This window comes from Phalaenopsis equestris, unplaced genomic scaffold (genome assembly GCF_001263595.1).
Source record: "Phalaenopsis equestris unplaced genomic scaffold, ASM126359v1 Scaffold200117, whole genome shotgun sequence".
Taxonomy (NCBI): Eukaryota; Viridiplantae; Streptophyta; class Magnoliopsida; order Asparagales; family Orchidaceae; genus Phalaenopsis; species Phalaenopsis equestris.
Window position 1 is genome coordinate 139,479 of NW_018219955.1, and position 16,498 is coordinate 155,976.

The 16,498-nt window shown below is 32.8% G+C and overlaps 1 protein-coding gene across 4 annotated transcripts in view; it reads right to left on the reverse strand.

Moving 5' to 3' along the window:
• Positions 1-14,242: 14,242 nt before the first annotated feature.
• Positions 14,243-16,498, reverse strand: part of LOC110035822 — an 85,079-nt gene continuing 82,823 nt past the window's right edge. For 3 of the 4 annotated variants that reach the window (XM_020740118.1, XM_020740117.1, XM_020740121.1), the window contains one exon: positions 14,243-14,525. In XM_020740118.1, coding sequence (XP_020595777.1) covers positions 14,434-14,525 — 92 coding nt within the window. In that variant the 3' untranslated portion in view covers positions 14,243-14,433. The remainder of the gene's footprint in view (positions 14,526-16,498) is intronic. The other variant, XM_020740119.1, reaches the window with a different exon arrangement.

The following is a 16,498-nucleotide window of genomic DNA, read 5'->3' on the forward strand; positions in this document are numbered from 1 at the left end:
GAATCCCTTAGGTTTATAATTGATGCTGCCGCTGGTGGATCATTAATGCCAAAACTATTTAATAAAGTATATGCATTAATTGAAGAAATGGCTAAAAATGAATTTCAATGGCCCTGTACACGGGTAAATCCTAAAAATTTAGCATGTGTTCATGATACAATTGCAATTGCAATTCTTGCATCTCAAGTTGCTGCAATATCAAGGAAGTTGGACCAATTTGGAATGAACCAGCCTCAATTTACTCTAGTAAGTGAGGAAAGTTCATTAGGGCATATGATTGATTCTAACTTATCGTATGAGACTTTAAATACCATAAACAACTCGTATTCTAACTTTTACAACCCAGATTGGAAGAAACATCCTAATATTAACCGGAATCACACTACTTGGGGTGGAAACAAACAATGGGAAAATAATCATGCAAATCCTAATGGAAGTTGGATTAAACAGGGAATTGAATTGACATAAAACTCGCACAAAAACAACACACGCTAGGGGCGCATCAAAACGTCATTTGAATCATGTCTAAATCATTTGGAGAAAGTTTTAGAATGATGTGAAAAGACAAATTTAGTTTTTAATTGGGAAAAATGTCAAATTATGATTGCAGGAGGAATTGTAATTAGGCATAAAATTTCTGAAAATGGCATGGAAGTAGATCCGAAAAAAAATTCAAGTTATAGCTAAATTACCTCCTACTACGCTGAGAGGGGTTAGAATTTTTTTAGGACATGTTGGTTTTTACAGGCGGTATATAAAAGATTTTTCAAAAATTATTAAGCCATTATGGCCAACTTTTAGAAAAAGATGAAAATTTTGATTTTAACCAAGAATGCCTTAATGTCATTGAATTATTAAAGGAAAAATTAATAATTGCCCTTATAATAGTTTCACATGATTGAGAGAAACCATTCGAGCTAATGTGTGATGCAAGTGAGTATGCAATTGGAGTTATTTTAGAGCAGAGTTATGACAAAATTTTTAAAATTATTTAAATGTTGCTCAAATTAATTATATCACTATTGAAATAGATTTATTAGCAATTGTTTATGCTTTTGATAATTTTAGGTCATATCTGATTGGAACTAAATGTGTCGTGCATATAGACCACTCTGCTATAAAATATCTGATGCCAAAGAAGGATGCCAAACCAAGATTAATTAGATGGGTACTTCTGATGCAAGAATTTGATTTTTCCGATGCAAGAATTTGATTTTGTGGTAGTAGATAGAAAGGGATGTGATAATCAAATCCTGATCATTTATTAAGCTGGAATAGGAAGAAAGATTTGATCTTGAAAGAGAAATTAACAAAAATTTTCATGATGAACAACTATATACTATTAAAGAATGGCAAATACCCATGGCAATTAGGTGTTTTACCATATGGATTAACAATGCATCAAGAGACGAAATTTATTTATGATGCAAAATTTTACTTTTGGGATGACCCATATTTTTATAAAAAAAGTAATGATTTAGTTATTTTGAGATATGTACCTTATGAAGAAACTAAAAAAATCATTTAAAAATGTTGTTATTTTAAATTTAAGGGCCATTTTGGAATTGATATAACTGCCAATAAAATTTTACAATCTAAATTTTTTTGGCCTACTCTACTTAGAGATGTTAATGTATATATAAAAACATGTGATCGATGTCAATGAGTAAGTAATATTTCAAAAAGAAATGAAATGCCCCTAAATTTTACTTTGAAAGTTTACATTTTTTATGTTTGGGGTTGGGTTTTATGGGACCATTTGTATCTTCTTTAAAAAATATATATTTATTAATTGCAGTAGACTATGTATCAAAGTGGATTGAAGTGATAACTTTACCTTGATGTGATGCTCGGAGTGTTTCAAAATTTTTAATCAAATATATTTTTACAATATATGGAATGCCTAGAGTAATCATTATTGATCGAGCTTACTTTAAGAATTAAAAATTGAAAAATTGGTTGAAAAGTACGATATTATACATAGGATCTCCACTACTTATCATCCCCAGACTAGTGGTCTAGCAGAAGTATCTAATCGTGAAATTAAAAGAATTTTGAAAAAAATAATAAATCCTCATAAAACAGATTGATCGCTTAGATTAGATACTGCATTATAGGCTTACAGGATAGCTTATAAAACACTTATAGGAATGTCCCCACATAGATTTATTTTTGGGACGACTTGTCACTTACTAGTAGAATTGGAGCATAAAGCTTATTAGGCTATTAAAGAAATTAATTTTAATTTAAAAGATGCTGGTTAGAAAAGATTTTTGCAATTGAATGAGCTTAAAGAAATTAGAAATCAATCTTATGATAATGCTAGGATATATAAAGAGAAAATAAAAGAATGACATGATCGAAAGATGATAAAAAAAGAATTTGAACATGGACAGAAAGTTTTACTATATAATACAAGACTGAAGTTATTTCCTGAAATACTTAAGTCTAGGTGGTTTGGGTCATTCACTATTGTAAAAGTTTTCCCCTATGGAGTTGTTAGTATTGAAGATCCAAAAACTGGAAAGATATTTTAAAGTAAATGAGCATAGACTAAAATCATATTTTGATGGCCAAATGCCAAATTTTAAAGAGATTTTAATGTTGGGTCACCCAGAGTAAAGACTGGGAATGCGGGCTGACGACATTAAACCAAAGGCTTTAAGGGAGGCAACTCATAGTTATCTTTGTTATTGATGTGAATCTGTTTGTTTTATATAAAGAGAGCTAATATATATATACTTGGGAGGCTTACATATTAAGAAAATACATTAAAATATCTTTAGTTATCAAATTATATGAAATATGTTTGTTATTTGGACTATAAGCAAAATGGTGTAGAATTTTGTTCTAACGCCAGAAGTGTCAGACTACAGAGAGCTAGCGCTAGAGGCACTAGAATTCGGTGTCAGTGGCGCCACAGTTATAATGGCAGTTTGGAAGCTTAATATGGTGGTTTTTTGACAAATTTGGCAAGGATTTCTCCCTCTATAATTCCTAAAAATGGTTATTTAAAGGGTTCATTGCATTCATTCCTATGGATTCCTATTCAAGAGAAACTTCAAATTATAGGATTTTCAATAGAGAAAGTTTATTAATTTCAATGCGTAGAAGTTACACGATAGAGTTCTTATGAAGAGGAGATGGAACAAGGAGAGGCTTTGTGAATCAAAGATTTGACACAACAAGAACTTTAGTGGATAATTTTATCATGGAAAGGAGATCGGAAGTACTGTGTTACAAAACTGTGGCGTAGTCCTTCTTGTGGTTAAGGAATTCTTTGTAAATATTCACAAGATTAACCAAGGAGTCATCTGTGTTTGAGACCATTTACTCCTTCATGAATTAATGAATTATTCTTGATTGAATCCATCCCTATTATTCACTTTGCCAACTTTTCCCAAAAAAGAGATGAAATGAAGTATTCCTATTTCTGACCAAAGAAGATACAAATTAAGAGACAAGAGACAATGGGAATGTAAGTTTTTCTTCTTCATTATTAAATTCTGCATCAAAGATAAGGTATTTTTTATTTCAGCAAAATTATTCCCTACTACCAAAATTAGTAAAGTGACAAAGGAAAGTGTCATTCTCAATTATTGTATTCAAACTGGAAGACCTATTGACGTGGGTGCATTAATCATTAAATCCATTCTTGGATTGACTTTAAATGAATCAACTCATGGGCTTGGACATCCATCTATGATATTTCTGCTATCTAGTCAAGCACAAGTACCGTATGAAGATTGGGAAAAGTGCTTCTCCCTATGACTTAATGATATGTAGTGACTACATAGAAAATGAAGAAGTGAATAGTATGAATATTCCTATGGAGCGGTCATCTCAGAGTTCATCATCCTTACAACCTCGATTTCTTGGTGGTTTGCTTTTTATTTTGAAAAAGATTAAAAGGTTGGAGAGATAGATAAGTAATACTTAGAATGTCATTAGCAACATTTCTGACTAGTTTGAACACTTGGATTGGTGAATTAAAGAACAATTTGATCATGTTGGACTTTTGGAAGAGGCTACAGTGCATATGTATAGGAAGAATATGTGGATCAAAGAAGATTCAACTGACGAATTTCCTTGCCATGCTTTTTACATCTTGTTCGTGCACCACAAATCCATGGGAGATATTCAAGATGATGAATGTGATGAAGATGTGTAGTCCCTCTAAAGTACTAAATTCTTAGATATGAGAGCATATATGTTCTTTATTTATGTTGGATTTCCTTTTATTTCATTGTTGAACTTTATATAGTTCATATGTTAAACATTTGATATTTAGTATTAAATGTTAGGTTGTTATGGTGTGATTTTGACGCTGAAAGTGATGTTGTGATTTGGATAATGTTTCTTTGTAAACATTTCGATTTTATATATAAATGTGAGTTTTGTATTATTTGTGAAAATATATTGTTGTAGGATTGTTTAATTATGAGTATTAATGTTAATTTAGGCTAATTAGAGGTTGGTGTGGTTTGGTATAAAGCATATTTTACAAAAAAAATGAAATATGAAATTTTTTGGTTTTGGTGTCAGTGGCGCCAAAGACACCAGTTTTCTGAAAATGCCCAGATCACCTTAAAACCACAAAAATTAACAGTAAAACCCCATTTTTACTGATTGGGTCATCTTCTACCTCTAAACTAAGGCCAAAACTCAACTTAGGGCTTGCTATTTCTTGGATTTGAGGAGATTTGAAGGCTTAAAAGTCTTGGATTTCATCTTCCCTTGGTAAGAGCCTCACTATAACTTAGAAACTTTTTATTTTCACCATGGATTTTTCCAACATTATGGAAATATGAAAATTTGATGGTTTTTGAATAAATTTAAAGAGAATCCATATTAAGACTTTTTTACCATGGAAATCTGAAAATTTGATGGTTTTTGAAAAAATTTAAAGAGAATCCATATTAAGACTTTTTTACTAAGTATTTCAATTTTTTGAGTTTTATTTGTGATGATGTACATTTATTTGAATTTTATGTAATTTTTTTTTTTAGAATTTACCATGACTCCAAGATGAAAACAAGAGGAAAGACTTTGAGAGGTTTTTGATTCAAGACAATTTGTTAAGTTGAAAGCTCAATATAATCATAATATTTAGATTGTTACAAAGAAACTGATTCAAGTGCGTGCATTTTCAAATCCGGAAGGTTCTATTGAAAGATTGATTATAGCTCGAAACTGTGAGACTTTTTGCTACTTCACCACATTAGCAATTGTTCCTGTCCTTCATGAATTTTATGCAAACCTCTAGGAAACATTAGATGAGCATGTATATGTTAGAGGTAAGAATGTTGAATTTTCTTGAGAAAGGATTAATGTGTTATACCAGTTACAGAATGAGTTTCATTGTGAGTATTTTGCATTTGTGAGTATTCTGCACTTGATGAAGTTATTGCCTACCTTACTGATGGAAGAGGAGTATAGAAAATCAAAAATAATAACAAGGAAAAATTTTCCACTTCCATGTTTAATGCACAATCTAAAGTGTGGCACTATTTTATTTCTGCGAAACTTCTTCCATCGAACCACCTTAGTGAAGTAACTAAAGAGAGAGAAATATTAAATTTTTGCATACAACAGATGAAAACTATTGATATTGGTGCTCTCATTCATCATAATGTTGATAGTATTGCTAAGGGTGGAACCACTTGTGGTTTAGGCTATCCTACCCTTAGCCCTAATTTTCACTTTATATGAACATCATAAGTAGAGTTTGATAAAGATGAAGAATTGTTACTGCCACTTAAGCCAATTGGAAAACCTAATGTTCACAAATTTGAATCATTTGTTGAATTGAGGACTAGAAGTGGAGGTAGTGATAGACCTTCTACATCAGCTGTAGGACCATCTACTTGTAGTGCTTATTCACTTGGGAATATTATGGAGCAGTTAATGATTCAACAAGCAAATATTGTTACAATGCAGAATAGGATTGGTAGTTTGGAATCAAGAAATTTGCACAATGATGGATATATGCAGAGAAGAGTTGAGCTTGATATTGCATATCAAGAGACTATGGTTAGATATTTAAGCGGTGACCATACTGTAGAATTTCCTACATGCCCTTATTTTACACCTTTTGTACAAGATAATTTTGAAGATGAAGAAGAAGAGGAGGAGGAATATGATGAATGATAAGATTTTTTGGTAGTTATTTATTTTCCTTATTTTGTAGTTTATTTTGCTTTATGGTTATTGTTGTGAATTTAACTATGATTTGATATGTATTGTAAGTTGTAATATTGAACTTGTTTGTGTGTTGATGAAAATTGTTTGTTTTTATTTCAATATTGTTTATTTCATTAATTTACTGCTTATGTTTTAAATTCACCTCTTCTTAGCAAATCCTATTCAGAGCCATGTTTCATGTTCAGAACCCTCTACAATGAGTCTTATTTTATGCATTTACTGTCTTTTATTCACGTACATTTTTTGTATTAAATGCTTAACTTATTAAAAATCTAAGTTTGGGGAAAGAAAATTTTTTAAAAGAAGAAAAATAAACTTTATTTGTCCTCAATTAGATATATTTTTAAAAAATTAATTTTACATGCCCTTTGGTATTAGAGGCTAACTTTAGATAACTATATTTTTGTTTTTAAATATTATAGTAAATTTAAGTAAAAATCTTTAATAATGAAGGTTAACTCTAAAGTTAAGATATTTAGTATGAAAAGATAAGACTATACTTTTTCTATTTATAGTAATAAAAATTGTATTTTTGAAGTATTAAGAATCTTAAAGTTCTGTATATGAAGAAAAAAATGAGACTTTATGAAAAATCTTCAAAGTTAATATTAATTTATGAAGTGAAGGAAGGTAAGAAGTTTTTAACTTTAAGAGATGATAGTGAAGTTCAAAATTATTAAAGGCTATCCAAATATAGTAATCCTCACAAGAAAAGAAAAGAAAAGAAAGGATTGAAAAAGATCCTAAGATCCTAAAAGAAAAATAAGAAAAAGGAAAGAAAAATATGTGAGGAGAAGCTTGAGGAGATGTCTAATAAAAAATTGGCTTCAATTGAATCAACTTAAGTAAAAAGGATTTATTACATTTCTAAACTTGTATTTAAGTATTAGCATCCTTACTAATAAATTTCTCATGAAATTATTTTTCATATGGACATTCTAAGTGTCTTTAAAATGACATATTACACTTCTTCATGAAATGAATTGAAAATCATAAATCTTAGACTTGACTACGACATGTTCTTATACTTTTAGTTTTAACTTGAGCTGTTAAAAGTTTTTCTTAAGTTGTGTTTTTATATTTAGTAAACCAAATTACAAAAATTTAGAAGTTAAACTCTGTATCATAAGTCATATTTTTATGTAGTAAAAGAGTTACTTAAGGACAAATAACATTTAAGTTTGGGGCATTTTGATACACCCAAAAGATGTGCAATTTTATGTGTAAATTTTATGCTTAAATTTAGTGATAATAAACTTTAAAGAAATGTATTTTTTATGTTTTGTTGCATGTATATTGATTCTAGGTATTTGGCAAAAAGGGAGAAATTCAGGGTCAAAAGGCTGATTTTTTAAAATGCACCAGTGTCAGAAGCACTAGAATTGGCGCTAGAGGCACCAGATTAAAAAGCAGTGCCAAAATGGCTAGAATTGGCACTAGCAAGATTAAAAAGCAGTGCCAAAATGGCTAGAATTGGCACTAGCAACACCAAAATCTAGAAAGAAAAACTAAACTCTAGCAAACAAGCGCCTTAGAGATAGTTATGGATGAATTTTTGGCAGTTTTTGACTATTTTTTAGATGTTCTAGAATGTTCTAAGTAATTTGAACACCCCATAGAGTAGTTCAATGCATTTAGACACTTGGAGATGGCTCTTGAATGAAGACATATGTCTCTTGGATGAAGGGATTTGCCTCTTACTGTGAAGAGGTGTGTCTCTTTGGCAAAAGGAGAGATTTTTTAATTTCTTTAGAGGAGAGGGGTTGACACCACTCTTAAGGAGTCTTGTGGAGTCTTTGAGAAGGCTAGTCTAGTTAAGTCTTGTCTTGGTCGAGTCAAGTGAGTGGAGAGTCTAGGGTTTGGTCTTGTGTGTGGAGAGTATTTTCTTGTAGAGTTGTAAGGGAGAGGGAATGTGAGAGTTTTCTTCTTCGTTACACTTCTAAGTGAGAATTCACTGTTGATTGTAAAGAGAGAAAGTGTTTCAAGGGAACTTCAAGGGATTTACTTGAGGAGGAGTCTGAGATGAGTTGTATTATCTTTTTCCTTGTTTTGTAAACTTATTTTTTTTATATAAAATCTATGTTTTATTGTATCTTCCTCTTGAATTCTGAGTAGTCGACTTTGTCTTTCTCCTTACAATGAGATATGGTTTTGTGAAGAATTAATATTATTTTGTAAGGTTTTAAATGTCAATAAATTGTGATGATTCAAACCCTGGTCTTCTTTTAATTTTTGATCTGGCCAATTAAAATATTAAAATATGTTAAGAAACATAAGATCTGAAAGGGCTATGCTTTAATAAACATAAGATCTGAAAGGGCTATGCTTTCTATAACAAAGTGAGAATCACATTCAATTTCATGCATGAGAATGTAGTTCATGGGGTTGAGTGCAAATAAATAAAAAAATATACTTTGATGACCGTAGAATTGGAGATTTTAGTGTGACAAACTAAAATCCTCAATTTAATCCACTTTTTGGAAATTAAAGTGAGACGTTAGTCCTCGGGCGAGGGGTAGTGGGAGCTTTGAAGTAAGAGCCAGTATCCTCCCAGCCTAACTACAAATTTAGAAACCAAACTCTGGATTAACCAATGTTCTTTATACACTCGACAAATGGTAAAAAATAGGATTACTTCTATTTGGCACATAGAATTTTATATAATTTTAAATAATTTTAATCACTTCACTAACCATAAACTCTTTGTGAAGAGGAAGTATGCTTTCTTAAATTTAAACACTTCATCACAAAACTTTGTTTAGTCTTAGTAAATTTTTCTTTGAAGTTTAGAAAATAGTTTAGTTAGCTTAGTTCTTTTAGTTACATTTCCATTAGCATAAATTAAACTTACCCATTTTTCTTACTTAAGACTTTATAGTTTGAATATTTTGTTTTATGTTATTACCATAAGAATTTCCACCTCCCTGTGGGATCGATACTTAAGACTATTAGATCTCTTTATTACTTGAGCGATATGTATGCTTGCATTTGCAAACTAGTGACTATTTTAAATTAGGAAAATTAATTAAATCACTAGGAGTAGCGGCTTAAAGATTTTATAAGATAAAATATATTGAACTAAAGTAACTATTATTGTGATTGATCTGCATATTTCCTTCTTTAGTAGTTGTGTGTGTTGTAGTGTAGAAAGACATTTACAGTACATACACACTATTTTCGCCCATCAAGTTTTCTTTTTTCTGCATCAGCTGTACAAAGTTTTGTTAGGGGGGATTGATCCTCCTAATTACTTCCAGGCTTCCACAATTACTCTTCGTCCTAAAGTGAAAGCCAATCATAAGTGGGAGCACTTTAGACCAATTAGCCTTACCAATGTGCTCACCAAAATCATTAGCAAAATCTTGGTTTTCAGGCTCCAACCCTATTTACCATTTTTTATCGGTAAGAACCAGTCAGCTTTCATCTAAGGAGGAAACAAAGTGGGCGGTGTTTTTTTTTTGGCTCAAGAAAGGATGTTACACCTTGATAGGAAGTGTAGAGGAGGGAATGTAGTTTTTCAAATTAGATATTCAGAAGGCTTATGATACAATTCATTGGGGTTTCATTGAGGAAGTGCTCTTTGCTTGAGGATTATCTTCTCAGTTCTCCAATTTGATTAGAAGATGGCTTGCCAATATTTCTGACTCCATCCTCCTCCATGGCTAAACTCATGGCTTTTTAAACTCTACTAGAGGTATAAAACAAGGAGATCCCCTCTCCCCTACAATATTCATCTTAGCATTTGATTATCTCTCCAAGCTATTAAATCATTTGTCTCAAACCTCTCCCCACACTCATTTCAGCCACAAATCCAACATTGTTATTAATCATTTAGCTTATGATGATGATATAATCTTGTTCTCTAAAGCTTCAAAACCTGTCATCAAACTTCTTTACAGATGTCTTCTGGACTTTTAATCATGCTCAGGGATGCAACTCAATAAAAGTAAATGCCATATTCTTTTCAGCAGCCAAGTGAAGACCCCTTTCAAGCTCTGGATCTCTGATTACACTGGGTTCAGCAGCAGCTGAAACTCCCTATCAATTACTTAGGTATACAATTGCTTAATGGAAGGGTTAGACAAACCCAGTTTGATTATATTATGTCCAAAATCAATGACAAATTATGTTGTTGGACCAACTTTTTTTGCTCCAATGAGAGGATGATAACATTACTAAGGAATGTGCTACTAGTTTTACCTACTTATACCATGCAAATGGTTTAAAAAAAAACACCCAGCTTTTGTTGGAGAGATGTTTTAACATATTTTTATGGTCTAGGCAAAGGCAATAGATTCATTGGGTCAGTTGGCCAAAGGTTTGTAAGTCCCTTGATGCTGGGGGACTGGGATTTAAGAGCTTTCAACACCTAAAATTCATTAATTTCTACAAATTATGGGTTAAATTCAGATCTCAATCCTCTCTTTGCGCCAAATTTATGTTGGGGAAATACTGTAAAGACTAACATCTTTCTTTAGATCTAAAAGGTTGGGTTACTTTAGAATTTAGTTAATCATGCTGAAGGTGAGATTTAAACCAGAAGATCTTTTCATTTGGGAGTTGGGGAATGGTAATATCAACTTTTGGTTAGACAATTGGTCCCTTGGGGAGAAGTTGCAAACTTTTTCACCCCACCCCACTAACTTACATTTTCGAGTGGTTGATTGTTGTGTCACTGATCACTGAAACTATCAAGCTCAACATATTATTTTGGACTCTTCACAGAAATATAGGGTACTACAAACTCTTTTGACAGGTCCAAGAAAGATAGAATAATTTTAAAAAGACCACTTCTCAAAGCCTACCTGCTTACATCTATTCTAATTGTGCTCAAGACTAGACTATGGGATAAACTCATATAGGGGAAATTTTTGTCTCCCTCATGTCCTTTTTTAGTTGGAGACTATTCTTGAAGATGACACCTTCATATGATATTCTTAAACTCAAAGGTCTGAGAGGACCTTGTTGTTTTTCGTTATGTAGAAATGAGGAGCTGCTCCAGCATTTATTTTTCAGCTGCCCCTTTGTTCAGGAGGATTTAGATTTGATATTAAACCATCTCAATCTTATTACAATGCAACTAACTTGGTATAACTTCCACCTCTGTTGATAGGACTGGCAGCAAGTACAATTATCTCTTATTGCTTATATTGTGTCCTGGTTTGTTTGGATGGCCAAGAAACCAAAGCAAATTTGATGAGAAGAGATTGTCCCCTTGCAATGTTGCCAACCATTGTCTGATACATTTATCTAGGCTTATTGATTTCAAAAAATTTCTAGCAACTTGCACCTACATGAAACACCACAAACCTGTGAGTTTCAATGATTTTTTTGGCTATTGGCAGAGATTTTCTCCTGGTTGGGTAAAGGTTAATAGAGATGGATGTTTCTTGAATCATGATGCTAGTATTAGGGGGTTTTCTTAAGAGATTGTCACTGCAAATGCCTATTATACTTTCAGTCGCCGGTCCTGGCATGTGATGCTTTGGAGGCTGAATTTATTGTTGTCTTTTGGGCTATCCTTATTGCTTCTTGGGACAATGAAATAACCTCCTGGTTGAACCTGATTCTAAGAATTTTGTGAGCATCCTAACAAGCAGCTAGAAAACCCTTGATACCTGTTATCCTAAACTAAACACATCAATTGAAATTAACTTCTGAGTTACTAATATACTCAAGGAAGCAAACAGGCCAGCCAATTGGTTGGCTAGAGCAAGTTTACATATTGAAAATTACGTAATTAGTAACGTTTTGAATCTTTCTGTTGCTTAATCTCAAAGGTTTGAGAGGATCTTCCTATTGTCTGTTATGTAGAAATGAGGAGGAGAAGCTCCATTATTTATTTTTCAGCTACACATTTGTGCAAAAGGTTTGGGATTTGATATTAAACCATCTCAAGCTTAATACAATGCAGCTAACTTGGTATAATTTCCACCTATGTTGGCAGGACTGGCAGCAAGTACAGTTATCTTCTATTCCTTGTATTGTGGCCGAGTTTGTTTGGATGGCTAGGAACCAAAGCAAATTTGATGAGAAGAGAACATCCCCTTGCAGTGTTGCCAACCATTGTCTGATGCATTTATTTAGGCTTGTTGATTTCAAAAGATTCCCAGCTACCTGCACGTACAAGAAATGTCACAAACCTATGAGTTTCACTGTTTCTTTTGTCTATTGTCGGAGACCTTTTCCTGGTTGGGTAATGGTCAATACAGATGGTTGTTTCTTGAATCATGATGCTGGCATTGGGGATCTTCAAAGATTGTCACTGTGAATGGCTAGTATACTTTCAGTCCCCAGTCCTGGCTTATGATGCTTTAGAGGCTTAATTTATTGCTGTATTTTGGGCTATCCTTATTATTTCCAGGGGCCAATGCAATAACCTTGCTGGTTGAACCTGATTCTAAGAATTTGGTGAACACCCTAAACAAGCAGTTGGAATGCCCTTGGTACCTGTTATCCATGACTAAACACGTCCTCTTTATGACTGCTGACATCAACTTCAGAGTAACTTATATACCCAAAGAAGCAAACAGGTCAACCAACTGGTTGGCTAAAACAGGTTTACATAGTGAAAATTATGTAATTAGTAAAGTTTTGAATCCTTCTCATGCTTTTCTTTTAGATGGAGATTTTTTGAGTCTCTCTTTTGTCATATCCTTGTAATTCTTTTTGTTTTAATGATATTCCCTCATGTGTAGGATGCACCTTGCATTCTTCCATGTGAGTATATATATATATATATATATATATATATAACCGACCAAAGGGGGCATAACAAGTGGCAATCATCCTAATGAAAATAAGCAGTGTAATTCTAACTCTCTAATGAATGAGAAAATAGGGGAAATTTTGTCCCTCACATTGCCAACAAAATTTGTTTGATGAGTGCAATCCTATGCTAACTTTTGAACTGCTTGGTAATTAATTGAGGATGCTTCCCTTTTTACAATCATTAATTTCCTCACATTTATCATCACCTAGTAAGCCTTTCATGAAATGGGTGTTGAACATGGGTCCGTAATTCCACATTTTTTTTACGAGTCATTTAAGATATTTTAGCATTTTTTCCAATTAGCTTTTCTTGATTAAAGCATATTTCACATTTATTTCAAACAAAAAAAGCCCAACTTTTATAACTCAGTTTAGATTGGATATATATATATATATATATATATATATTGTGTGTGTGTGTCTATACATATATGCCTCTATGATGCCCATCCATTACATTAACCATTTATGCTTAAGAAACTGTAATATTAAACTAAAATTTTAATTAAATTTCATTTTGTTGGATCGTCTTAAGCTATGGGTGTTTGGGTTCATTTTTTACTTTTATTTTTACTATTTTATTTATATTTTAACTTAACATGAAAAATATTATAACATGATTAATTATTTATACTTACTCAAAATATGAATTCTTTTAAATATAAATTAAATTATTCTTTTCAAATAAAAAAATAAAGGAATGCAAAAAAATTACTAAAACAAATATATTTTTAAATTAAAAGCAAAATAAAAAAAAAAAGATAAGATCAAAATAATCCCAAACAAACCCTTTCAAAGGTCTATTTTCTTTTTTATTATTTATTATATTGCACACATTAACAAATATCAAACAAATAATCATTAATCTTAGTTCTACCAATGCTGACATACTTCCTATTATTTCCGAGTGCAAGGACTCTTTGTAATTACAACAACTAAAATCACCAAGTAAAATGTTGCCCTCCTGACCCTTGAAAGGTCTGCCAATAGCGACATTTAACCAAAACTACAATTTGTTTTATATAATTCTTATGCTTATAATGAATATTATGATCAATCAAAGAGAGTGAATCTTAGATCTGGTGCATCTACATCACTTACGAACAAATAAATCAAAGAATTTTAATTTATGCAGATTTTCTTAAATAGTGAGGCATTACTCCCATGATAATCATTCAATGCAACAGCAGTTTCCCAAAAGCAGTGCAAAGCTTTCTACTGATCCATCAGTGCAAGGAATTTGTTAAAACACAACTTGAACTGACTGCTCAAATCAGTAAATATAAAATTTTAAAGTACGATATATAAATACAGCAAAATTCAATGAGATGTTTATAAATCCCCGAAAAATTTTAATACAATCATTAAAGTGTAAAGAGACGCCGTATTCAATGCAAGTTACCAGCAAAGCTAATGTTTGTTACACTTCCATATAATTGTTTATTCAAATGGCGTTCTTCAAGGTTCAATGAAAACCTGCAACTTGCCATCCCTGCCTGCCACTGCCAATGCACCTGATTTGTTATCCAGCGCTACACACGAAACGCCACCTAATGCCACAAGAAAAAAACAGAAAATAAAAATACAAAAATACTCGTCATCATATTAAGTGGTTAGGTATCGGATTTTGTGCACAAGATAAATCTGAGCTTTCAAGTCATGCAAAATGAAAGCTACAATAACATGTTAAAATAAGATCTAAGTGCGTAAGAACCGGTAAAGTTTTTACCTTTCCCTCCCACTATCATGCAATCTTTCTTTGTTTTTTGCTGCTGCCTTTTCCCGATTTGGACTCCAATGCCCTCCTTTTCTCCTTCCCACTCTCCCTGCTGCCTACCCGAAGTGTTTGATATCACCGCCTCAAACTTTTATATGACATCGCCTCATCTAGGGCACCCCCTCTAGCCATCGATCCCTAACATCTCCCTCTCCTTCTTCCTCCTTTCTTTGTGGATCGAGCACCATAGGCTTCCTTCCCTCATCCCTCTCTTTCCCAAAACAATTGTCTTTCTAACCTAAACCAAGGCAATGGCTCCAAAAAAGAAGAGTCATTACAACCGCTCATGCAACAAGTCCTGTCCCTAGGGATCTTCACTGCCAATAGAAGTTACTCTCATCATGTATCAACCGCCAGTTCAGCTTGCACTTATGAATCATATTCGCGCAGCTTCGATGATCGATGAAAACTTACTACAACTTAGAAAACAAGCTCATATTGATTGAAATCTGATTTCAATATTGATCAAAATGACACTTTAAGAATCGAAGATCATCCGTGCCATCCAAATCATGAAAGACTTCGACAAGAGATACTTAGTGATGCACATTCTACTACATATTTTGCTCATCCAGAAAATATTAAGATATATTAAGATTTTAAGAAATTATTTTGGTGGTCGAGTGTGAAAACTAACGTAGCGAAGTGTTTGACCTATCAAATGGTCAAGACCAAACATCAGAGACCCAGTCATTTATTGCATCCCCTTCCCATTCCATTGTGGAATTTGGAGAAGATTTCAATCGATTTTGTGGTTGGCTTGTCGATATCAAAGCAGGGACAATGCAATTTTGGTTGTGGTCGATAGACTAACTAAATCACTAATTTTCATCCTCAGACAAACGAACATTCGTAGTGCACCATTCAGACTTTAGAAAACTTTTTAAGAACTTGCATTTTGGACGTCAGAGTTAGGTATGAGGATTATATTTTGTTGATGGAGTTTGCTTGTAATAATAGCTTCCAGGCTAATGTTGGCATGGCGTCATACAAAAAAATTTATAGCAGGAAGTGTACATCCCCACTGGCGTTGGTCTGAAGCTGGTGAAAGGGAAACATTCGGACCTCAATTTGCAGAACAAGCTATCAAGAAATTTAATCAGATTCGAGATCGACTACGTGGAGCCTAAAATCATTATAAGTACTTCAACCGAAAGCACAGGAAAATTGAATTCAAGGTTGAAGATCAAGTTTTTCTAAAAATTTCACCTGTGTGGAGTTACAAGATTTGGCCAGATTGTAAAGCTTCAGCTTCGCTTCATTGGTTCATTTGAGGTGATCAGGAAGTCAGTAGAGTTTTATACCATTTGGTTCTTCCTCCTAGACTTACAGGAGTGCATAATGTCTTTCATTTCTCTTTACTACGGCGCTATATTCATGACGACTCTCATATCATTCGATATAAGTCGTTGATGATTTGAGAAGACCTGAGTTATGAAAAATTACCAGATTGCATCTTGGAGCATGAAGTTTAACAACTTTGTCGTCAATCCATTCCTTTTGTCAGAATACTTTGGAAGAACCAATCAAAACAAGAAGCAGCCTGAGAGGTAGAAGAGATGATCATAAAGAGCCCACAGTTGTTCCAGAACCAAGGGACGAATTTAGGGGCAAATTTTTTTAATAGGGTGCAGTATTTAAGAACCGAAAATTTTTTTTCCTTCTCATGCTATCACGCATATTTTCTTACCTTTTTGTTGTTGCCCTCAAGATTTGGACTCCCGCAATTTTTTCCTTTTCCCATTC